General features: G+C 41.8%; 2 protein-coding genes and 1 long non-coding RNA gene across 12 annotated transcripts; 2 read left to right on the top strand and 1 right to left on the bottom strand.

Moving 5' to 3' along the window:
• Window positions 1-32: 32 nt before the first annotated feature.
• Window positions 33-3,309, bottom strand: agxtb (alanine--glyoxylate and serine--pyruvate aminotransferase b). The gene is made up of 11 exons (XM_008334005.3): window positions 2,967-3,309; window positions 2,452-2,644; window positions 2,278-2,342; window positions 2,078-2,178; window positions 1,899-1,969; window positions 1,730-1,814; window positions 1,524-1,622; window positions 1,346-1,415; window positions 1,164-1,259; window positions 796-924; window positions 33-341 (listed from the first exon to the last, which is right to left on the bottom strand). Exons 1-11 carry the CDS (start codon window positions 3,225-3,227, stop codon window positions 234-236), a joined length of 1,278 nt encoding a protein of 425 aa, XP_008332227.1. The 5' UTR covers window positions 3,228-3,309; the 3' UTR covers window positions 33-233.
• On the top strand, window positions 3,180-5,562 carry LOC112488683 (uncharacterized). The gene is made up of 3 exons (XR_003053025.1): window positions 3,180-3,305; window positions 3,606-3,648; window positions 5,283-5,562. It is a non-coding gene; the product is annotated as an uncharacterized LOC112488683 (long non-coding RNA).
• Window positions 5,563-5,988: 426 nt separating this feature from the next.
• kif1ab (kinesin family member 1Ab) lies at window positions 5,989-23,812 on the top strand. 10 transcript variants are annotated; one of them, XM_025066030.1, is made up of 49 exons: window positions 5,989-6,201; window positions 7,446-7,620; window positions 8,850-8,923; window positions 9,097-9,276; window positions 9,366-9,434; window positions 9,608-9,786; window positions 9,945-10,056; window positions 10,388-10,465; window positions 10,556-10,621; window positions 10,703-10,720; window positions 10,808-10,886; window positions 10,974-11,052; window positions 11,502-11,644; window positions 11,815-11,853; window positions 12,576-12,706; window positions 12,803-12,882; window positions 13,311-13,386; window positions 13,471-13,550; window positions 13,637-13,743; window positions 13,851-13,934; window positions 14,086-14,266; window positions 14,396-14,468; window positions 14,545-14,635; window positions 14,732-14,880; window positions 14,983-15,161; window positions 15,346-15,483; window positions 15,588-15,706; window positions 15,808-15,893; window positions 15,985-16,120; window positions 16,221-16,404; window positions 16,557-16,647; window positions 16,755-16,873; window positions 16,968-17,023; window positions 17,699-17,807; window positions 17,901-17,967; window positions 18,221-18,305; window positions 18,396-18,501; window positions 18,733-18,756; window positions 18,906-19,020; window positions 19,136-19,269; window positions 19,372-19,433; window positions 19,513-19,658; window positions 19,795-19,983; window positions 20,076-20,147; window positions 20,679-20,788; window positions 21,023-21,142; window positions 21,237-21,429; window positions 21,524-21,642; window positions 22,420-23,812. In XM_025066030.1, exons 2-49 carry the CDS (start codon window positions 7,515-7,517, stop codon window positions 22,475-22,477), a joined length of 5,091 nt encoding a protein of 1,696 aa, XP_024921798.1. In that variant the 5' UTR covers window positions 5,989-6,201; window positions 7,446-7,514; the 3' UTR covers window positions 22,478-23,812. The 10 variants fall into 10 exon arrangements, with proteins under 10 accessions (XP_024921798.1, XP_008332220.1, XP_016897990.1 ...); XM_008333998.2 differs by having other exon boundaries at window positions 15,985-16,129; XM_017042501.1 differs by having other exon boundaries at window positions 11,761-11,853; window positions 15,985-16,129.
• The last annotated feature ends 31 nt before the right edge of the window (window positions 23,813-23,843 follow it).

Raw genomic sequence — 23,843 nt, 5'->3', positions numbered from 1 at the left:
CTGAAATAAACACACTTTATCACCATGTTCACTTCAGCATGGAATATATAACAACACATTTTTTATTTACTGCAAAATCCAACCAAGATATACAATTCAAACAGAGGTCATGGTTAAATGCTACTCATGAAAGCAGTTTTTGATTAAATATTTGCTCTTGAAGGCACACCTGTAATACATAAATGTACAAATTGCTTCAGGTGCTCCACATGTTGAGGGATAACAGCTCTGCTTTAGGCTTTGCTCTTTTTGCAGTTCTTGAGAGCATCAGCCAGGGCATGCAGTGCCATGTCAGCATTCGTCTTCTCACAGTTGTATCCCATCAATCCAATCCTCATTACCTGATGAAAAGAGCAGTGCACTGCATCAGAGCCCACAGGGAGTAAGCAGATGCCTCCAAACATTCCAGTTTTCAGTTAGGGAGTTTAACCCAATAGAATACTGTAAAAAATGTTTACCACACTGACAACATGCAACATTTAACTTAAAACAAATGAACTTACGAGGTGTTTGAACAACAACTGTTGATCTATAAATGTTGATATGTAATGTAGCACGAAGAGATAATTAAATAGAAATTCTGATAACAGAGTGGAATAGTGACAGTTTAAATGGTTACTTTACTGAACACTACTGCAATTGCTATGTTCCAAAATATGTTGTTTGCAGGGTTTTTATTTTCATTTCTATAGTTGTGTGTTACTTTATGTTTACCTGTTATATCCTATATTACACACCTTAATCAATCTATTTTCTTTTTCATTCCACAGACATTAAAATGAATGCTCATCTCACCATGCCGATGGAGGGTCCCAGGCCTCCCGTCATCTCCATGTTGTGATTTTTCATGATGTAAACCAAGAGCTCCCGCCAGTCATAGCCCTCAGGGATGGCGATGGTAGTGACCGAGGGAAGCCTCAAATCCTGCATGATGAAACACACAGTCAGAAATGCCACTGTAGCCCAAAATGACTGGCTGATTACGTCAACAGTGCAACTTGGCTTCACCTGAAGGTAAATTATTTTCACTTTATGCTCAGTGCTGTTATGTGTCTTTTTATATGCCATGTTGAATTTACGGTTCCTCCAAAAGGTCGGAATATGTTAAGTTATTTTTTAATGGAACACAAACCCTGTAGTTTTTAGTTGTGAGTGTGTTTCACCTTATTAGGAATGAATAACTTGAGGCCCAGGTCTTCTAACCCTCTGTACAGGTAGGCAGCCACCTCTTTGTGTTTCCTCCAGGACTCCTCCAGCCCCTAGAGGGAGACAATGTGACGCAATGAGTAAGATGAGAGCTTTCCAAACTCCGGTAAGTACAATACACTAGGAATGAATATTTTACCCTCTCTGCAACAATTGCCAGGCTCTCTCTCAGAGCAAAGAATCCAGACACAGGACCAGTGTGGTGGTATCTGAAACACAGAATGCATTGAAAAGAATTAAACCAACAAGAAGGACTGATGAAATGTATTTGTTTTTTTTCTCCAAATTGAATAAACAGCTGTGTGCAGCAGACTCACACTCGTGCTGGTTTGCCATCACAACCCCAGTAGTTGGACAGATGTGTCATGTCAAAAAGGTAGGAAACAGGTTTCGTTTTTCTGTTAAACATCTTTTGGCTGCGAGGTAAATGAAAAAGGGACATCGGCAGGAAGTGACTTAACTTATTCCTTACATTTTTCTGCATATCTTGCATATTTATCATACAATATTTTGGAAGAATTACCATGCTCTCTCATTAAAGGAGATGGGAGCTGTGCCAGGAGGTGCATTTAGAGCCTTCTGAGACCCAGTGTACAGGATGTCAATATCTGGGAGAGCAAAGGGAAGATTATATTACGCACAAGTGCAAGGTCCAGCAGGGGGGTGGGCTTAATCTTTCATCCCTTTCTTACTTTGTTTGTCCATAAAAATCGGTGCTGCTCCAAGTGAAGCTACTGTGTCCACCAGAAAGAGGCAGTTATGTCTGCAGGGGGTGTGGCAGGAAGCAGAGACAAAGTGTGACTTTATGATCTGAAACAATGCTTGATTGACAGGTTGATAAGGAGAGAAGAACAGACAGAATTAGCCTCACTTTCTGCAGATGTCTCCAATGCCATCCACGGGGTGGCAGAGTCCGGCAGAGGACTCCCCGTGTGTGAGGAAAAACAGAACAGGCTTGTGTTTCTCCACAGCCTGTCATCAAAGTACAGATACAAAAACAACCAGTATAGACTTTTAATATGCCTCCTTTAGTTGTACACTACAGTACAGTACAGTAAAGTAGTATTTTACCTGTTGAATTTCTTCATTAGTGAAATATTCACCTGGAGTTTTTACCATTCTGTGAACATTGGCACCTGAAAAAAAAAACAACAAAAAAACAAAAACAAAACAAAATACCTATTATTATTCTTTTTCTGCTAACGCACAACCAGGCTGACAATACACAATATTACACAATCTTACCCATTCTCTCTGCGATTTCTGCCACGCGCTCTCCCCAGATACCGTTAATCGCGACAAGCACACTCTCTCCAGGTTCCACCGTGTTGAACACCGCGCACTCCATGGCCGCGTGGCCGGAGCCGCTCATGGCTATGGTCATGTTGTTCTCCGTCTGAAAGACGTACTGGATGCCTCTCTTGATATCGTTCATGATCTGAAGAAAAAGAATGAGACGTGAAAAGTTGCTTGTCCGTTTCATCACCGGGGGAACCTGCAGGATGCGCCCGGCTGCATCCACGCGCTCTGACGCACGACTCTCGATCTGTGAGTGCGTTCCATACATATCTGCGCCCAATGTTTTATGTGAAATTTGAAATTTTTGAATATCGTTTTATTCGACCAGTATTTTTGTTGTTGTTGCTGGTCCTCACACACAATATAAACCTCGTAGTTCCCTAAGGTTAAAATGCAGTAGTAAACTATTTAAAAGTTTAAATATGAAGTAAAGCTGCTCTGCCTCAGTCATACTTGTTTACCTCATACATTTCTGGGTGCAGGTGACCAATGATGGGCTTGGAACCTGCAGCCAAAATACGTGGAGGAACATTTGAAGGTCCTGGTCCAAACAGGTATCGCAGTGGAGCTTCCAGCGGCCTCAGCATGCACGCAGGTGGAGGGATGGTGACCGAGGACGATGAGCGGACCTGGGTCAAGAGCAGGGGCGCGCTCCGACTTTCCAGGGCCGCTGCCGCCTGTTGGGCCAGCAGGGCACTCCGGCTGAAGATAGACCGTTGCATATCTTCTGACGTCTGGCTTTCAGACTAGTTTGCACCGAGTGAAGTGAACTGAGATAAATGAGAAGTCTCAGCCTGACGGTGAGTTATGGAAGGTTTAAAACAGGCCTTTGACCTTGATGGCTTTAGCCTTGACCTTGCCATATTTGGTTATAATTAAATTAAAACTTGACTGAAGGAAAATGAAACTGATTTTATTGCCTTAGTTTCTGATATACTGATATATGATTATATTATACTTATTACTGATCATTGTGTACTTTTTTTCACATTTGTTCGAAATGTAAAAGAAAAAGTGATTTATTTTTAAACATTTTTTCTTTTAAATATCTGTTGTTGCATTTTCAGTGTAAATCCAACAGGACTGCTTCATTTCCACAGAGCCTGACTTGAGTGCGCCCTTAACAGCTTGAATCCAGTTCAGGTTAGTTTGCAGGTGGTTTGTTGATTTTTGTCTGACCCTGTTATCACGTCAGCAGCGAGATTGTCGATAGGACTCTCCTCTCAGAGAACCAATCTGTTCTCTCTCAGGAGGAAGGGGTGGCTGACACCCACACATACTGTACGACAAGCACACACACACACAGATAAATACACTCCTCCCCCTAAGACACATAAACACTCTGTTCAGTCAACGGATCGATTTAATTGTCTAGTGCGTATTCAAAGTCTTGCGTAGATTCCTGTGTTGTGACATTGAAAACAATCAGTCACAGTCAACGCCTTCTATTAATCATGATGTGACTTGTTGTGTTTTCGACAAAATAAATGTTCCTCAGCAAAACATGAAAGGATTTTTGGATTATGTAGAAAATAGTTAAAACTATAAACTCCCCCATATCTAACCAACAAATATGTAGATGATTTGGCATGTCCTTTTTGCAGACATAAACATTTATGACCTGTCAAATGTAACCACACAGAATTACAGAATAACTTAATGACATGGTTCTCGTTTTGCTTTGAGTATTTCTTTCAGGACATAGTTCTGATTGTTATTTATTAATTTTTGAGTGAGTGAATGAGTACAAGTCTGTCAAAGAATGAAGGAACATTGTTCATGTCAAAACAAGTTTTTTGCAGGGAAGATAAAAGTAGTGAAGTAATTCAAGTGTCTAGTCTGAAAAATAACAGTAATGGCTGTTCAAAAGACTGGAGCAATTGATTAATCTCCATGGACACGTTAAATGGCAGCTCATCTATGCTGAAGCTGCTCTCTCTCTATGTGGCTCAGTCAATAATTACACAACATGGATATAAGGAGAACTTAGTGCTACCATCTCTCTGGCCTTCGCACTCACCTGAGATACAGAGAGAGAGGGGGTCAGTGCTGATACACAGAAGACCACAGGGCAGTGTCATAAAACTCTGTCACAATACTGTCTAATATTAGTAGTTGGAATAATTCATACTCTCTTTAAAAGTGCATTTAAAACATTTGACTATATTGGTTCAGAAAATTGGAGATAATTCACATCTTTATTATTAGTTATTTCATATAAATAAAAAATAAAATGACTGTCAATTTTGAAGAACCCTTCTGCAGTAATATTCTGCAGCATTCTCCATAGGAGGTTTTGTCTTCCTTCACTCATGAATGAAATCTGATGATACTACATTCTGCTTTGGTGTGTCACTGTACATCCTCGTTTGTCAGTCCATGCCAGGGCTGTGTACTGTACAGAGACAAACAACCATTCAGGCTCATTCACATTCACACCTAATATTAATTAAGAGTGAGTATCATACATAATCCTGCATGTTTTTGACTTCAGGGAAACCAGAAAATCCTCGCTCACGTGGTGAAAACATGTAAACGTCATACAGGGAGACTGTTATTTACCATTTGGGATCCAACTGCTGACCTTCTTGTTGTAAGGCAATAGCACAATCCCCTCTCACAGCACGTGGCCTTGTCTGTAACCTCATTGGAATGTGAATGCAGTACTGTGTTAGAATCTCATGTAAACATCATCATGTTCTAAATAAGGTCAATAGTTAAATAATTAGTGTCCATCTCTGACAGCATCCATCCCTGTTGTCTCTGTTCCTCTGTAGTGTCTGTCTGTCTCATGGCTGCTGCTGCTGCTGCTGCTGCTACTACCGTAGGAGCTGATGATGCAGTTGATGCTGATGTCACCACCGCCTCTTAACATGCCCGGATGAACAGCGCCGCCATTTCCCCTTCCCTCAGTCTGACTTGCGCACAGCTAAAGCTGGAACACTGCACCCACCCTCCTGTTTATCCACACCGCTCCTCCTCCTCCCGTCTCTGACTCTTCAGTGACTGACGCACCGCTGTGTTCATCCCATCCAACACTGCTGATGCTGATGCTGATGCTGATGCTGATGCTGATGCTGATGCTGATGCTGATGCTGATGCTGATGCTGATGCTGATGCTGATGCTGATGCTGATGCTGATGCTGATGCTGATGCTGATGCTGATGCTGATGCTGATGCTGATGCTGATGCTGATGCTGATGCTGATGCTGATGCTGATGCTGATGCTGATGCTGATGCTGATGCTGATGCTGATGCTGATGCTGATGCTGATGCTGATGCTGATGCTGATGCTGATGCTGATGCTGATGCTGATGCTGATGCTGATGCTGATGCTGATGCTGATGCTGATGCTGATGCTGATGCTGATGCTGATGCTGATGCTGATGCTGATGCTGATGCTGATGCTGATGCTGATGCTGATGCTGATGCTGATGCTGATGCTGATGCTGATGCTGATGCTGATGCTGATGCTGATGCTGATGCTGATGCTGATGCTGAGGGCTCTCCACACGGCGGATTGTCCTTTTTAGGATGCGCTGAGAGGAGCGATGCTGTAGACCGGACTCGAGCACAAACACAAACAGCTGAGGAGATCACAGGAGTAGGCGACGGCGGTACAGGAGCATCCTCCTGGCGCTGTTTTGAATGGGCAGAGGATTCATCTTGTGCTGTGGTCCAGTCTGAGTCACTGAGGTAAGATGACCTGAGATGGGTTTTTTTTAATGGTTCAGCATATGTCACGCCTAGAATGAGGACAGCGTATGCGTAAAATTCCGTTCATGGCACTGACTGTCTCCATCTTTAGAAATAATACTACGACCACTCCTCGGGAGTGAAACTCGCCTTTGAGCTGAACATTTTAAATCTAAACAACAATAACGTGAGCTGACCTCGTTTCTGACGCAGCGCTGGATGATCCAGTGTCTGTGCGGTTTGTGTTTACGCGGCCTGTCTCTGAGGTGCGGCATAGGAGGCAAGATGGAGGCTGTATTTACGCACAGGATAAAATAAATATATAAGAAAAACACAAAATGAACGATCGCTTCACCAGTAAATCGCAGTCCTGAATGCATTCACACAGAATATATGTTAGATGTCAAACGTTGTTCAGGAGATGGGGATGCTGCTGGTTGCGCACAGCGCTGCTTTGAACAAAATGCGTCTCTGTCTAAAAACAAAACAAATCAACACGAAGTCAAAAAAGATACCAGAATAATAGTATTTCTAAATGACCAAAAACAACAACATCATCTGCCAAGGCTTTACTTGGTTTAACATGGGCCTCATTCCACCCAAGCAGACAGTTTGACCACCAGGCCCACAGCTCCAGTCAGAGGAGGTGAGAGGATGATGTCTGCAGTAAAAGCAGCCATTTTATTATAGAATCTAGATGATGATGTTTTTATCTGTCCAGTTATGACGCTGATGGGGTTTTTTTCTTAGCTCAAAATCTCTGCCTAGTGATTTCGGTCAAAATCAGGGTGTAAAGCTGTTATTTTGATTTGTCTGTTCAGTCTGATCAGACCCAATCATCAGTTTTAAAGATCCACAAAGTCATTAATGGATCAGACATAAATGAAATTATGCTCTATTATAACTGATTTTCACGTTTGAATTTGTTGTTTTTACTCACAGCTGACGGTTTTCTCTAAAGGGGCCATAAAAGGCGAATTAATTACCTGTGTTGTTTAAATGATGACTATTGCATTTTTCAAGCCTCAACAGGAAACCTTAGGTGAGGTTTATTTAACCACCGCAACGTCATTCCTCCACTAGATGTCACTATATTCTGCACAGCGTACCTTAAAATTATAATAACAATCACAACAACACCTAAACTGTCATGCAGTATTAAGTACCACAAAGTACAAATGTAATGCACCTGACTACAAGTGATGATTCCAACCAATGTTTTTCATCCTCTGCTTCTACTCCAGGAGGTAGTTGTGCATTTGTGCCGCCACAGATCTCCAGCTCTAGCGCCCTCTCACGACCCCACCTGCATCATGGCGGGGGCGTCAGTCAAGGTGGCAGTGAGGGTTCGACCCTTCAACTCCAGAGAGATTGGGAAGGACAGTAAATGCATCATCCAGATGTCAGGGAACACGACAAGTGAGTATGACTTCAGGTGTTTGTACTGCAGTACTGCAACACCAACACTTACATGTACATACATGTATTCAGGATGGATCCAGTACCTGTACGGTCATTAAAGTACCATTTATTTCTTTAAGGAACTCACTGTTTGCAATTTTTTTAAAACTGAAAAGTAAATGATCGATCAATTGAACAAGCTTTGCTACTGACTGATACAGGATGTATCAGGAGAAAAAAAAGAGAAATACCTCCCTAAATTTTGATAATACTATTTAAATATGATCTTTTTCATTTATGCAATTATATAGTCTGAGGATATTCTAAAAATAGTAGCACTGATAGTGATTTATATCAGGTTTATTGTACCATTATGCAACAGTTGCAATTTTTTGTATGAGTGATAACTGCTCTGTAATTCATTGCCTTTCTGGTTTGTTTTTATGGCTCTGTGACCCATATGAAACCACCTTTGCCACATTAGTCAGTCTTGGCACAGGAGAAAAAGCAGTGAGACATGCAGCAGCTTGGCAGTTATAGAGGAGAAACAAAAGCTTCTGTCACGGTGTGTGCGTGTGCGTGTGTGTGTGTGTGTAGGGTTCAGCCACCACTCACATCATACCATCTACAGAGACCAAAGAGACCCCATTGTTGTGGTTGGACCCTGACAGTGTCAGCTGATGCAAGCGCATGTGTTTGTGCCTATTTCAGCAAATGCCACTGTTCTCAAATCTCTCTTTTTGTCCCCCGCCCCATTCCTTTAATCCGTCCCATTTTTTTTGGCTGAGTGCATTTTTTGCAGCAGAAGAACTAACTCGCCTGTAGGAGGCGACACTGTTGATTAACTTGCAACGTCCAGGTCATGTTTCATATTCTGCTGTACATACAGTACATCCTGTCGTTTCTACAAGGATGTTGGTCCGTTTAAAACATTTAAAGTTATGAACTTGTGTCGTATGTTGTTGTATTTGATTTGAGCTCAGCAGCAAGAGACAAAGGGACATTGTCTGTCCCACTGTCTGTCCACCTCCTGTCTTCAGTTGTTGTCCATTGTTGTCAAGGCTGACACTTGGATTATTTTTTTTAATTTTTAATTTTTTCATTAACACATACATTAACATATTACCATGTATTAAATGTATAAAGCTCTTAATAACAAAAATAATCAACTGAAAAATAGTAAAATATTTATAAATATATATATATGCATTTTTGTAATGTTCTGTTTTTCTCTATTTCCATTTCAGCGATCCTGAATCCCAAACAACCAAAGGAAAACAAGAGCTTTAACTTCGACTATTCCTACTGGTCACACACTACAGTGAGTTCAATCCCTTCTGTTTCCTCTCCTTCAACAAATATCTACATCCTGTCACGGCTTAAAGAACATTTTCTCCTATAGCAGCAGCTGTGTTTATGATGCTGTGTCCTGATTTTGTTTCTTTGAGCTTCATCCATGTTCATGTCCACACTCCTCTCCCACCATTTCCGCAGCCCGAGGACATCAACTATGCGTCGCAAATGCAAGTGTACAAGGACATCGGAGAAGAGATGCTACTTCATGCCTTTGAAGGCTACAACGTTTGCATTTTTGCTTACGGCCAGACGGGAGCGGGTAAAAGCTACACCATGATGGGACGACAGGAGAAGGACCAACAAGGAATCATACCTCTGGTAAAGACTGGTAAACCATTATGTGAAAGTAATGCGGTTTAAAAAATATGACCATGAAAGTGACCATACACCCACTCTGTGTTTCTTAGCTCTGTGAGGACCTTTTCACCAAAATCAATGACAGCAATAATGATAACAGCAAGTCTTACTCTGTGGAGGTAAATGATTCAGATTCTGCAATAATTATACAAAGGCTTTACTTAACCTTTCTGTTATGTATAATGCATTATATATGTGTATACATATATAGTATTGGAAAGAATAAAATAATATCTAAATAGTATTTATAGTACTGGTTTAGTGTGGTGACTATGTGGCCTGACCTCTCCAGGTCAGTTACATGGAGATTTACTGTGAGCGTGTGCGTGACCTGCTGACCCCCAAAAACAAAGGGAACCTGCGGGTCAGGGAACACCCCCTGATGGGACCCTACGTTGAAGATTTATCCAAACTGGCTGTGACATCCTACAATGACATCCAGGACCTGATGGACTCTGGGAACAAAGCTAGGTGAAGTGATCATGTATAACAGAGGGTCTATGACCAGATGGTTATAGATGTGTGGTGCAGGCCTGATTTATCATCACTGATGCATCACTGGAGAAATTAGCAATGATAAAGACACCTGTGAGTCAATATTAAAAACATGAAATGTTCCATGTTCACAGGACTGTGGCTGCAACTAACATGAATGAGACCAGCAGCCGCTCCCACGCTGTTTTCAACATCATCTTCACGCAGAAGAAACACGACATGGAGACAGAGAACACATCTGAAAAGGTCTGACACTAACCCTAACCTCTTGTCTGTCCTTTCACATCTTCCTGTCTAGAAGATTTTGAACATAGATCTTAACTTATCTAACCACAGTACAGTGAGCTCTGTCTGTCTCCCTCCCCCCCCCCCCCCCCCCCCTTGGGTCTGCTGTCCAATCAATGTCATTACACTCACCTGTGTCCTGTGATTACCTGTAAACCTTCTGCACCTGATCTACAAATCTTTGGTGTTGCCTTTCGGATAATTCTCTCGCTTTTATGTCCACACTCCTTCTGTGTGGGTGTCATTAAATTGCACGTTTTTCATTTTTGAAATATTGTCTTCCATTTCACAGGTCAGTAAGATTAGTCTGGTGGATTTGGCCGGCAGCGAGAGAGCCGACTCAACTGGAGCTAAGGGAACCAGACTGAAGGTGAGGGAAAGCTGCTGTAATTATTGTGAGGTTTGTGGAAAAGGTTTCAGAGAAATTTCCTTTTTTTTTACATTTGATTTGTATTTACAGGAAGGAGCAAACATCAACAAATCTTTAACCACACTGGGCAAAGTCATTTCTGCATTGGCTGAAGTGGTACGTTCTCACACGTTGATGTTTGATGTTAATTAATTTTAATGGTTAAATAACACCATGTTTTTTTCTGTCATTTGTCAGGACTCTGTACCAAACAAGGTAAAAAAAACATCAAATATGACAACCGTGAACATTAAGTGTTCTTTTTTTCTGTACCTCTACTTAAGATTTTGTTTTTGACTTTAGAATAAGAAAAAGAAAAAGGTGGAAAGTTTTATTCCGTACAGGGATTCAGTCTTGACGTGGCTACTAAGGGAGAACTTGGGTATGCAACACTACTAAGTACTTCTTGTACTTCTACTACTATGAATTAATTTGGGGCTGAAATTAATTCAGAGTGTTTTGTTTGCAGGAGGAAACTCTCGCACTGCAATGGTGGCTGCCCTCAGCCCGGCTGACATCAACTATGATGAAACCCTCAGTACGCTCCGGTGAGAAAAATTTATTAGGAAATATATGTTTTTTCTGGTTTTTATTCCTACTGCCTGCCCTGTTCACGCACCTCATCACTACAACAGTGTAGTAAAGGCCATATTTGGGGATTTCTGCATTCACGATCTGCAAAAGCAGAATATAAACAGCAGTTTAATTTTGTGAAATACCGTGTACTCCACACTTTTGAATACCTTTATATAGAGATCATTAACTTTCATTATCTGGAGTCTCCTCCTATCTCCCCCACCACTTAGTACTTCTGTTGGTTTTAATGGCAGACGGTATAATATAAGGTGCATTCCTACCACTTAGGCAAATCAAGGGAGGAAAACGGTTTATTATTATAACCCATTTGTACAACTAGGTGTTTCAAAGCATTGAAAGTTTCTCAAATCGAGGCTGCAGTGACCCTGTGTTGTCCTCTCTGTCACCTCTTTTACTCCAGGTACGCTGATCGTGCCAAACAGATTCGCTGCAACGCTGTGATCAACGAGGACCCCAACAACCGACTGGTGCGTGAGCTGAAGGAGGAGGTGGCTCGTCTCAAGGATCTGCTGTACGCCCAGGGCCTGGGAGACATCATAGAGAGTGAGTGTCACGAGGATGGAATTTTGAATCTTGAATGCATTGCATAAAAAAACATAGGATTTCATTGTTAAACAAACATGGACAGTGGTTTTGTGAAGGATTTTTTTTCCTCTTAGTGAAAGAAGACATTGCATCTCACACACACTGTCCTCTCTCCTCTGTCCGATCAGCGTATCGCTGCACCGATCCAGTCATCTCCGGTTTGAAATGTGTGTATAAGTCGAGCGAGCCTGAGCTTTGCAGCTGCAGCAATTTAATATCAAGCTGGCATTTTCTCCTCTGCTGCAAAAGAGAAACTGACAAAAATGTCAAGGACATATTGCAACCTTATTTAACCTTGGGCCAAATGGCCTCTCTCTCAGGAGTTATCATCTCCTTTTGCAATATTTAGTTTCCCTAAGTTTTTGAGTGAAACGGTCAGAATGTTAAAAATGTAACAGTTCAACTCTTTAGTCACTTGAAGAATTTGAACTCATGGAAGAAAGGCCATTTTAGAAAACTGCAGAGCAGGTGTAACATCCTGGTTCTCTGTGTGCAGTCACTCAGTGCTGCAGCCTTTGAGGCCTACACTGACAGAAGCTTTACTGTCAGAGGCTGACCTAAAAAAAAACAAAAAACATGGATGAGTGAACTTTGTCTTAAGACCCCTACTTGAGTTGTTAAAGCTTTCTCTCTGCCTGCCACAGCTTTGCTGAGCAAATGACCTTTTTTTTTCTGTTTTCCATTCTTCTGCGTGTTCCTCTCAATCCCTGCCGTGCCTCCATAATTACCTGTTGCCCACTACTACCTTCCTTCGTTCCTACCTTTTTTTACCCCACCTTCTCTATTCCATGCAATCCCCCAACCCCCCTCTCCCTGGCAGACATGTGCGATTACAAGAACCTTGTAAATGATCGCCAGACTGCCAGTCAAAGGGATGATCTCTCCACAGTGACCAACGCCATGACAGGTATGAGCCCGTCACCGTCACTGTCCGCCCTGTCCAGTCGAGCCGCATCTATCAGCAACCTCCACGATCGAATCTTCAGCCCTGCCAGTGAGGAGGCCATCGAGAGACTCAAGGTAAGGCATCCGTAGTTTGAGTTAGAGCTGGGAATACTGTACAAAAGAGGTTGAAGAGAAACAATTAATAACGAAAACAACTTATTTCACCTTCAGGAAACTGAGAAAATCATTGCTGAGCTGAATGAAACTTGGGAGGAGAAGCTGCGCCGAACTGAAGCTATTCGCATGGAGAGGTTAGCTTTGTAGTTTGTGAATATTATTTCTACATTATTATAATCCTCTTAGTGGTAAACCTATTTACTTTAGATTAGATTTACCAGCACCCAAAGGCATAGATTTTCTGTTGAGTTGTTATTTTCAGCATCATGAGCTGAAGTATAAATAGTCATGCAGTTGAAAACAGCGACGCACTGCGAGGAGGCCTGAGGAGACTGAAACCAAATATGTCCAGGAAACCTTGAAATGACCTCTCTAAGTCGTGCAGTTTCTTTTTAGTCTCATCCTCTCCTCAAACCTGGTTCAGGGATCCATTCCATTAACTTTCTAAAACATTATGGATGGATTTTGGATGCATCTTAGGTTCATGAAAGCCTGCTGGCTTCAGCTATTTATTTGCACATTGAATCTCACCTAACAACGTTCTCTAAATGTGTCTCTGCAGAGAGGCTCTGCTGGCCGAGCTGGGCGTTGCTATGAGGGAAGATGGAGGCACTGTGGGTGTCTTCTCACCTAAGAAGGTACCGTTATTGTTCATTACTTTTATTTTTTGATTCTCATTCAAAAAACACATTCAATATAAATGACATTTACTCACTACTCAGACTCCACATCTGGTCAACCTGAACGAGGATCCGCTGATGTCTGAGTGTCTGCTCTATTACATCAAAGACGGCATCACCAAGTAAGAACAAACCTCTTTCCAAGCGCAGACGGATGTGGTGTCTTTTACGATATTTGTCTCATTCTGATGACATCATCTTCCTGCAGGGTTGGCCGAGAGAATGCCAAGACTCGACAAGACATTGTTCTCAGTGGACATTTCATTAAAGACGAACACTGCACATTCAGCAGCACTGTGGGTCCTCAGGGAGAAGGTAAATGAATCCGTGCTTCTCACTGTTTATATGATAGTTGGACACTGTGATGTCAAACACCTCATCTGTCTTTTATATTGTGATTGGTCATTCATATTTCATTTTAGGGTGTGTTGTCCTCGAGCCGTGTGAGGGGTCAGAGACCTATGTCAACGGGAAGCTGGTGACTTCACCCATTATTCTACGATCAGGTATTTGTGATTTTAACAAAAGTAGTTTAGGTCCAAATTAACCAGGTCAGAAGAAATTTATTTTAATAACACCATCTTTAGATTTTCTTTGTTAGTAACTTACCTCATTATCCAGAAGAGCCTTCAACATATTTTTCCCTACTTTTTCAAGGGAACCGCATCATTATGGGTAAGAGCCACGTGTTTCGCTTCAACGACCCCGAGCAGGCTCGTCTGGAGAGAGAGAGGACGCCATGTGCTGAGACCCCTGTGGAGCCCGTGGACTGGGCCTTTGCTCAGAGAGAGCTGCTGGAGAAACAGGGCATTGATATGAAAGTGGAGATGGAGCAGAGGTGATCAGTTATTATAAATAAATCAGGGAGTTATCTGAATAGCTTAGTATTGAAGGCCTATTATCAAAGTAAGATTATGCATGATACTGGGCCCAATTTAATATAAATATAATGTATATTTTCTTTCAGGCTTCAGGAACTGGAGGACCAGTATCGTAAAGAAAGAGAAGAAGCCAGTATCCTTCTGGAACAGCAACGATTGGTGAGGATCAGCTACTGTAGTATTGCCTATGCGAATATTTCCTGTTAAATATTTTTTTTCTTCACATGACCTTTAGGACTATGAGAGTAAACTGGAGGCTCTTCAGAAACAAGTGGACTCCCGGTGCCTGGAGTCACCTGAGGAAGAGGAGGAGCCCGAAGAAGAAGGTGTCACTGCCGCTCTTTACTCTCTCTGACATATACAGAGTCCGCTTCTATTAAGATCACCTGTAATTCTGAAATCTTTTTTTTTTATGCCTTTAGTGCCGTGGACGATGCGTGAGACGGAGCTGGCTCTGTGGGCTTTCAGAAAGTGGCGGTTTTACCAGTTCACGTCCCTCAGAGATCTGCTTTGGGGCAATGCCATTTTCCTGAAAGAGGCTAATGCTATCAGTGTGGAGCTAAAGAAGAAGGTGGGACATGGAAAACATTGAACTAGAAGCACAGTCTTGATTAAAAAAATATAATTATATGTTGATGTGTTGACATGATTTTCTGCCTTGTGTTGTCCTCAGGTGCAGTTCCAGTTTGTCCTCCTGACGGACACTCTTTATTCTCCGCTGCCTCCTGACCTGTTGCCCCCCTGCGTGGCTCACGAGAGAGAAAGGCGGCCTTTCCCTCAAACTATTGTCGCTGTTGAAGTGCAAGATCAGAAAAATGGAGCCACACACTACTGGACTCTGGAGAAACTCAGGTAAAAGCATAAAGCTGGTTTCCTTCTTCAATTCAAATCTAAATTCACACAGATGAATGCACAAGTCAGAATTTAGCACAAGTGTAAATAAAGCAATAACAAATCCTGCTTTCTTTCTTATCCTGCAGTCATCTTTATTCATAAGTCTGACATCATACCGTTTACTTCTGTCTTCCCCCTGCAGGCAGAGGCTGGACCTGATGAGGGAAATGTACGACCGTGCTGCAGAGCTTCCCAGCAGTGCTGTGGAGGACTGTGATCACACCCTGACTGGAGGAGACCCGTTCTACGACCGCTTTCCTTGGTTCCGTCTTGTTGGAAGGTCAGCTGTCAATAAAATAACCACCACACACACACGCACACACACTTCCTTTTTTTTCCCCATCCATTCTCTAACAAACCTTCATTTCTTGTTCCTGTCCCCAGGGCGTTTGTGTACCTGAGTAACCTGCTCTATCCAGTGCCCCTGGTGCATCGCGTGGCCATCGTGAGTGAGAAAGGCGAGGTGAAAGGTTTCCTCAGAGTAGCTGTCCAGGCCATCTCAGGTACAAGCATCCAGGATGAAAAACCTTGAAGCTGTACTTCCAAGATATGACTCATTGGTCACTAACTCTGGACACACTCTGTTGCTTCTGTGTTTCTTCAGCCGATGAGGAGGCTCCTGATTATGGCTCTGGTGTGAGGCAGTCAGGAACTGCTAAAATCTCCTTTGAAGATAAACATTTTGAAAAGGTAGTGGGACCTGCTTTTCTGAGGGTGTGATAATTCTGTAATAACGGCAATAAAATTGCTATAACGTTTATTTTTTAATTTCATTCCTTAGTTCCAGACTGAGTCGTGCCCTGGCACTCTGTCACACTCCAACACTTCCCAGGAGGAGCTGAGAATTGTGGAGGGAGAAGGACAAAATGCTGAGATGGGGATCTCTGTGGATGAAGTCAACAACAACACGTGCGAAGGTGAGACATGTATGTGTTGACAGACGCACAGATCTAGAGGTTTGTCAGATGGCTTCATCAATAGGATTAATTCTCCTTTTTTTTTCTCTAAATACTGTAGCCACTGTGGACGCTCCGAGCACCCCGACCAAGAGTTCAGTTCTTGGTCTGGATCTTCCTCTGGATCTCTCTCCAGAAAAGGCTCTGTCACACCTGAAGATTGGCAGCACCTTCACCTTCAGAGTCACTGTCCTGCAGGCCTCCAGCATCTCAGCAGAATATGCTGACATCTTCTGCCAGTTCAAGTGAGTGAATGTTAACACCTGCATCCACACACTAGATGGTTGAACCAGAATAACAGCATTACTAATATCACATGTGGCCTGTATTCATTAATATAATGAAATAATAAACTCCTGAATATACAGATATGCTAATGAGCCATGTTTTCTTCCAGTTTCATCCACCGACATGATGAAGCGTTCTCCACCGAGCCGCTGAAGAACACAGGCAGGGGGCCTCCGCTGGGCTTCTACCACGTACAAAATGTGAGCACTGACCTCTGCATTAGCCAACAGTATTTTTATTTTATTTTCAGTTCATTCTTTAGAGACTGGTTGAATGTAGAGGAGTGACGTCATTCTTTCTTCTTCAGATCACGGTGGAGGTGACCAAGTCCTTTGTGGAGTACATAAAGACTCAGCCCATTGTCTTTGAGGTGTTTGGTCACTATCAGAAACAGCCTTTCCCTCCACTCTGCAAAGACCTGATCAGGTCAGGAAGGAGTTTGTTGTTTATTTAATTGTTAACTAATGTCTTCCTGGAGAAAGAAACTCCTGTTTTGATTTCCTGGTCTTATTCTCCACAGTCCTCTCAGACCTTCCAGGAGACAGTTCCCTAGGGTGATGCCTCTATCCAAACCAGGTGTGCAGTTTGTATGAATCCAGGATCTATGGGTTTCATTGCACAAAGAGTCTTGAACTTGAGTTCTATTTTTACCCTTTGTTATCTGTGCCATTGTTATCTGCTGCTGATAAACCAAATGGAACAGAATCAATGGAGATAATACGCAGAGAAAATATCTGATTAGCTTATCATAAAGGTATAATAACCTCGACCAAAGGTCTGTAAGAGGAGGTCTGCGACCCCTAGGGGTTCACATAAGTACTGTAGGGGGTGTAAAATTGTTGGTATTATATTGAGCACATGGTCTAAATATATAAAGATGAGTATATGAGTCTTGTTTATTATTTGAAAAACTTAATAGTAACAGCAAAATACTGTAATACCATATAAATCCTGTAGTATTAAGTCCCTGCTCCATCTGTGTAAAACTCTAATACTGGTTTGAAATTATACTTAAGGTTAGTTTAATATCATTTGGCTGTATTCACAGTGTAGCTTAAATAACAGTTTATATATTTTTAAATAAAATGTCATGTTTTGTGTTCTGAAGAGACAGCTGTGTTATTCCCCTGTCTGGCAAAGGTTAAAGCCAAAGCCAGAGACTTGTTTTTGACTCAGTGATGTTCAGTTCAGACTGGTGTGCACCGGTCATCCTTGTCACACATTAATCTGCTCTGTCTCGTCATTCTTCAGTGCCAGCCACAAAGCTCAACACTCTGACTCGCTCTACTGCTGGACCCTGTCACGCCAAATATGACCTCATGGTCTTCTTTGAAATCTGTGAGCTGGAGGCCAATGGAGAGTGAGTTGTAAAGAAACACCTCTGCCTTCCTCACGTGCTGTACGGCCCTGATAAAATTCAGGATATAATTCTTTTTTCCTTCATTGTCTGCAGCTACATACCTGCTGTTGTTGACCACAGAGGTGGGATGCCTTGTCATGGAACATTCCTCTTACATCAGGTTGGAACCATCACTATCATTACCACCATGGTTTCCTATATGTGTTATTGTTCCCCAAACCTTTGGTCAGGACCTACAGATTAACATCTATCGTTGACAAATCGTTTCACATTTAGCTTTTGGGCTAACTATTGAGCACTAGATTTTTTTTTCATTTCATAACATTTATCCATTTATTATAGAAATGCGTTACTTTTTTTCTCCCATGCTTAGACTGCAATATGAAACTGTCTTGTCTTTACCTTCTCCACAGGGAATCCAGAGGAGAATCACAGTCACCATCGCTCACGAAACTGGAAATGACATTGAGTGGAAAGAAGTGAAGGAGCTGGTCATTGGTGAGGAACGACAAAAACGAAGAACAGAAATATACACACGCCATTTAATTAAATCACCAATTTGATTAATTGTGATTTATTGGACTGTAGGTCGCATTCGAAACACACCCGAGTCTGATGAGACCATCATAGACCCCAACATCCTCTCCCTCAACATCCTGACCGCTGGATATTTCTGGCCTAAACATGACGACAAGTAAGAATTTGGAAGTAAAAGTTTGTCTGTCATGTGTCATGTGGGTTGTGGGTTTGAGTCCGTCGTTTATATTTCTGATAGCGCATTCATTCATATGCATGTTTTCCTTTATTGTATGTAAAAATACACTCACATTGATGTATTTGCTGATGTTAAACATTAAGCAGCTGCAGACAAGAGATTTCTAACATTTCTCTAACTCCCGTTCCTTTTCTTCTACATTTATGGCAGCGTCTCCCTGGGAGTAGATCATAGGTACAAAGGCTAATATTTATATATATATATTTATAATTTTTCCCCCCAATATTTTCTTTTTATGATTTTCATTCGCTTCATAGATTTGGCTTTTATTTTTATAATACTCTGGGCCTCAGAGACATGATACAATGTATCTCTTCTCCCAGAACATTCTACCGATTTGAGGCAGCGTGGGACAGTTCCATGCACAACTCTCTGCTGCTGAACAGGGTCACTCCCTACGGGGAGAAGATCTACATCACCCTCTCTGCTTATTTGGAGGTAATAAAAAATACATGACATAGCATTTCGATTGCTTTGTATTTAATAAATATGTTTTCAATCCATGTTCACGGAGGATACCTTCTGATTGTGTTGTTATGACGTCTTGATGCAGATGGAGAACTGCACACAACCAACAGTGATCACCAAAGATTTCTGCATGGTGTTTTATTCTCGGGACACCAAGCTGCCGGCCTCCCGCTCCATCAGAAACCTCTTCAGCACTGGTTGCCTGCGCCCATCTGAGAGGTACGGATTTATACAAACTGGATCCAGAAATACAATCATTTTCTTTTCATTTCTCTGTTCTTTTAATTTCATTTTTTGACACATTCCATCTCTTCGTTTCAGTAACCGTGTCACTGGAGTTTATGAAATCACTCTGAGTCACGTCGCTGACAACGGAAGCCCAGGTGAGATGAAAACCATCTCACAGTGAAAATACGCATCCAGAGCGTTTTAAAATGAAAACATTTTGTCTTTATTTGTCAGGAATGCAACGCCGCCGCAGGCGTGTGCTGGACACTTCGGTGGCCTACGTCCGTGGAGAGGAGAATCTGGCCGGATGGAGACCTCGCAGTGACAGTCTCATTCTTGACCACCAGTGGGAGCTGGAGAAACTCAGCTTACTGCAGGAGGTAGATTAGTAGAAAAAATGACCTTGGATGATAAAAATGATTAATTTGTAGAACCATATACAAAGATTTTTAGCTGTAGTAGTAGTAGAAATAATTCCACCATACACAAGCTCAAACTTGTCTGTACTTATTCCAGGTGGAGAAGACCAGGCACTACCTGCTGCTGAGGGAGAAGCTGGAGGCCACTCTGCAGGCTGGACAGGAAGCTCTTTACAAGAGCAGTGACCTCAGCGACTTCGCAAAGAGTCCAGTCCTGAGCCCGAGTCCGAGCAGCAGCCCGGCCCCCGAGAGCCCCAACCAGAGGCAGCGGGAGCTGGCTGCCAAGGTGACTAAACATTTGTCATACATGATCTGTTTGATTTAACTGTCCAAGATCGCTTGAAAAAAATTAAAACAAATTATCCTCTCTGTTTTCAGTGCTTGCGTCTGCTGATGCACACCTTCAATAGGGAGTACAGCCAGGTGAGCAGCAGTGCCAGTGAGAGCAAGGTGAGCCCCAGTCTAGGCCCTGTAACCTGGCCCGGCCCTGTAGTTCTTCCATACACAGCATTATCTGCTGCTACAGAATCTTTAGGTTCTGTGCTTCATCCAGTCTCTCTATCCTTATTAACACATTTTTTTTCTAACATTTTGCTTATTTTCAAACTAAATTTATTTCACATGTTCTTTTGAACCAAGATTTTTGATTTTTTCATAACCACCAAGTCAGAGATAAAAACAACAATATTTTAAATTTGCCCATGATTCTCCACTGACACCAGTCCTTATTCTCTTCTCACTGAGGTCACCCCTGTGCGTTTTCTAACATGCAAATCAACGAGGGGCTCTGAGTGCTTGTGCTGCAGTAGAACTCAGCTGGTTTTTACACAGCATTGATATAAGATGAACATTTCTGTGACAGACTTTGTTTTTTATTTCCATGTCTGTGTTGTTTGTGCAAAAATGTTTGCTGGTATGATTTGTCTGTGTCTCTTTGGTCTCTTTGGTGTGTGTATGTACGTATGTGTGTGTGTGTTCTAGCTCTCTGAGATGTCTGCATCTTTGATGAGAGAATCGTGTTCGTCAGGACTCAGCACACTCACCCCCTCCTCCACCTGCCCTTCACTGATCGAGGGACACTTTGACTTCAGGTTTGTTACTGTGTTATTAGTCAGGACAGTTAAAACAACTGGGTTTGTTCTTAGTGAACCATGTAATATGTTTTGGAAATCTTGAACATGTTTTGACCTTAATGCTGACTGTTGATTAGTTTTGGGATTTCTATTCTTATTTTTTAAATATGGTCTATGACTTTATGTTAGAATGAATGCTTTTCATTTGTGGTTTTAAAAGGTCCAAATATATAAAATTATAATTTTTTTAAGGCACACTGAACCAAGTTCAGGAGCGTCCACTCCAGATCTGGACCCATTCAGTCCTGTGGACAGAAGGAAGGCCCTCAGAGGATACAGCTTTGTTCCTGACATACAGGAGATCCGTGTCAGGTCAGTGAAGACATACTGTGGTTAATTCTGGGAACTCTTACAACACAATGGCTGAGCTTAGGCTTTAACCACATTCTGTCCTGTCAATAAATAGCCCCATTGTATCAAAGAAAGGCTACTTGCACTTCCTGGAGCCACACACCAGTGGCTGGGTGAAGCGTTACGTGGTGGTGCGTAGGCCCTACGTCTACCTGTACCGTAGTGAGAGGGACAGTGTGGAGAGGGCTGTCATCAACCTGTCCTCTGCAAAGGTGGAATACAGCGAGGACAAACAAACTCTACTGAGGGTATGAAGGATTCTGAAACGGATTTATTGATAAAAAAGAGACACTCATTATCACAGTGAAACTGAAGTAACCTCAGTTTGTTGAATATCTCCAGACTCCCAACACATTTGCTGTGTGCACTGAGCATCGAGGGATACTGCTGCAGGCCACCAACGACAAAGAGATGCATGACTGGCTGTATGCTTTTAACCCTCTGTTGGCAGGAACCATCAGGTAAGTGGAGAAGAAATAAAAAAACACGTTTTAAGACAGAATCTGAAACCGACCTTTCTATGTAAATGATTGCAGCAACGTCCAGACAACCACGTGAAAGACACAATATACATATATATACATATATATGCACACACAGTTTTTTGTCATTTAAAGTGTTATCATTTCTTTTACAGTTAAGGGTGTTAAAACTACACTAGCAGTGTTGTAATACCTGAGTCCAAGAGTCTTGACTCCATTTGAACTTTAGAACTGATCCTTGGACTAATGTTAATGTTCTTCATTCTCAGTCAGACATGACTAGTCCTTTTTCTTCCCCTAGTGGTTCAGACACAGACTTGATGCCACAAGAAAGTTCAATCTTTCCAGTAACTTTGACCTGGACTTTGGAACTAATTTTATGACATTCATTAGAAATTAGTTTTATATGTGCTAAAAGTATAAACACTTAAGCAGTGGTTGTTATTTTCCTAACCCTGTAAAGTTTAGACCATTATCCATATAAATGTCAGTGATATATCATATAAAAAAGTCTTCTTGATTTTTACCCAAGGAACCAAAATGGCAGAAACCTATCACTGCCAACGGTTAGGAACTAAACCGAACAGTGTAGTAAATATCTGCCGCCCTCAAGTGGCCAAGAAGAGGATTAAGAGAAACACTCATTCTCCATCCCCACTCACCGTTAGCAAACACACCCTGTTATAATATATATGTATATATTTGTCTGTGTATTGTTTAAACTAGTTAAATGATATATTTGACATCTCTCCTCAGGTCTAAGCTCTCTCGAAGAAAGGCGGTCCAGTCGGTTCTGCCAGCTCACAGGATGTGAGATGTGAAACAGCGGGTGGAAAACTTAGGAAAGAAAACCAACAATCTAAACACATACAAACTCAAAAGCATTCTTTAACAAACATTGACCCTATAAAGGTATACTTTAAACCATATAAAACCTGTTATATGACATCCCTCAGCCTCAGCTCCAAACCCTGACAAACTTTCCCTTCGGTCTTTTTACAATCGGCACCTCAGTCCCTGCATGGTGTGCTCCCTCCTGAACAGTTAGGCGCATAGAACAGTTAAGTACCCAGACATTTGGATTCCCTCTGCTTGTTTTCATAGAGGTTTTCCTATAGAAGTAGAAAACTGTGAGGTCAGACCACCCCTGTAGGACGTTGTGCAGTAACCCTTTCCTCATTTCTCATTTATCCAAAATAAGTCGCCAGTGTAAAGCAACCATTTCCCTAGTGTTTCTAGCTCTTTACGAGAAGGGTGACAATGATAAAGCTCACACTGCACGGTCGTCAGTGTATAGGTGTATAAATCCGCTCATGTGTTATTTAAATACTGTACATGAAGTCAGTGTGGAATGGCTTGGTTCTCCACAGCGTAGGCTTTCTTTCACCGTGGAGGTCGGAGCAGAGCAACAGAGACGAGTCATTTTAAGACTAGAGTAGCATAAAGACAACAAAAAAGTCTGTGTGTTTTTTCCCTGCCTTTAATGGTAAAACAAATGAATCCAGGAGGAATAACTTGAGTCATTGCCTTGTTTTCATGTGAACTTTAACATATAACACAAGCTCCTGTGCATATACAAAAAAACCCCAAAAAAACCAAACAACTGTAATCCATTATTCCTCCCACACAGCCGCAAATACAATACTTGTTTGTTTTTGTTTCTAAAGCACTTTATTGAGTTGGTTTCATTTACTTCATTATTTTTGACCAAAGCATTTTAATGTTTTTTATTTATGAATTAATTTATTTAATGCCTTATGTGCTTTTGTGTTGTGGGTAATATCTCCAAGTTATTGAAATACCATAAATCTGGCCGACGTTGACCTGTTTGCTTTCTTGTGAAAAGAGGAACAAAATCTGCCTAATCTGCTCTTTTATTTACCCAGAGTTCCTTGTGTGTTTGTTTGGTCAGTAAATCAAACTCCAGTCTTACATCAGGGGATGTTTTTTTTCTCTCATGCAGAATAACTTCTTACAAAAAAGCAACTTCCTAAAATGAATCAGTTTAAAGTGTGTGATAAATAATTGTGTCGTTCATCTTCTAAGCACTTATTGTGTGTGGTACGGGACAGTAGGTTTGATCAATGGAATACATTTCCTATGGAGGGTTCTTCTTGTGGCTAAGTGGGGAATGTAAAAAAAAAAAAAACAGACCCAGGACCTTCACAGAGTGGAAGGCA

The sequence above is a fragment of the Cynoglossus semilaevis genome, chromosome 20 (assembly GCF_000523025.1).
Source record: "Cynoglossus semilaevis isolate Cse_v1.0 chromosome 20, Cse_v1.0, whole genome shotgun sequence".
Classification (NCBI taxonomy): domain Eukaryota; kingdom Metazoa; phylum Chordata; class Actinopteri; order Pleuronectiformes; family Cynoglossidae; genus Cynoglossus; species Cynoglossus semilaevis.
The sequence above is the reverse complement of the archived record's forward strand: the minus strand, read 5'-3'. Positions and strand labels throughout refer to the sequence as shown.

Excerpts from the sequence above, each read along its gene's own strand:
- agxtb (XM_008334005.3), bottom strand. The coding sequence starts at position 3,227 with ATGCAACGGTCTATCTTCAGCCGGAGTGCCCTGCTGGCCCAACAGGCG. Across the intron at positions 2,179-2,277 it reads CTAATGAAGAAATTCAACAG|GCTGTGGAGAAACACAAGCC; the intron begins GTAAAATACTAC and ends CTTTGATGACAG. Across the intron at positions 925-1,163 it reads AGTTATTCATTCCTAATAAG|GATTTGAGGCTTCCCTCGGT; the intron begins GTGAAACACACT and ends TTCATCATGCAG.
- kif1ab (XM_025066027.1), top strand. The coding sequence starts at position 7,515 with ATGGCGGGGGCGTCAGTCAAGGTGGCAGTGAGGGTTCGACCCTTCAAC. Across the intron at positions 19,434-19,512 it reads CGCTGACAACGGAAGCCCAG|GAATGCAACGCCGCCGCAGG; the intron begins GTGAGATGAAAA and ends TTTATTTGTCAG. Across the intron at positions 21,430-21,523 it reads ACAAACAAACTCTACTGAGG|ACTCCCAACACATTTGCTGT; the intron begins GTATGAAGGATT and ends GAATATCTCCAG.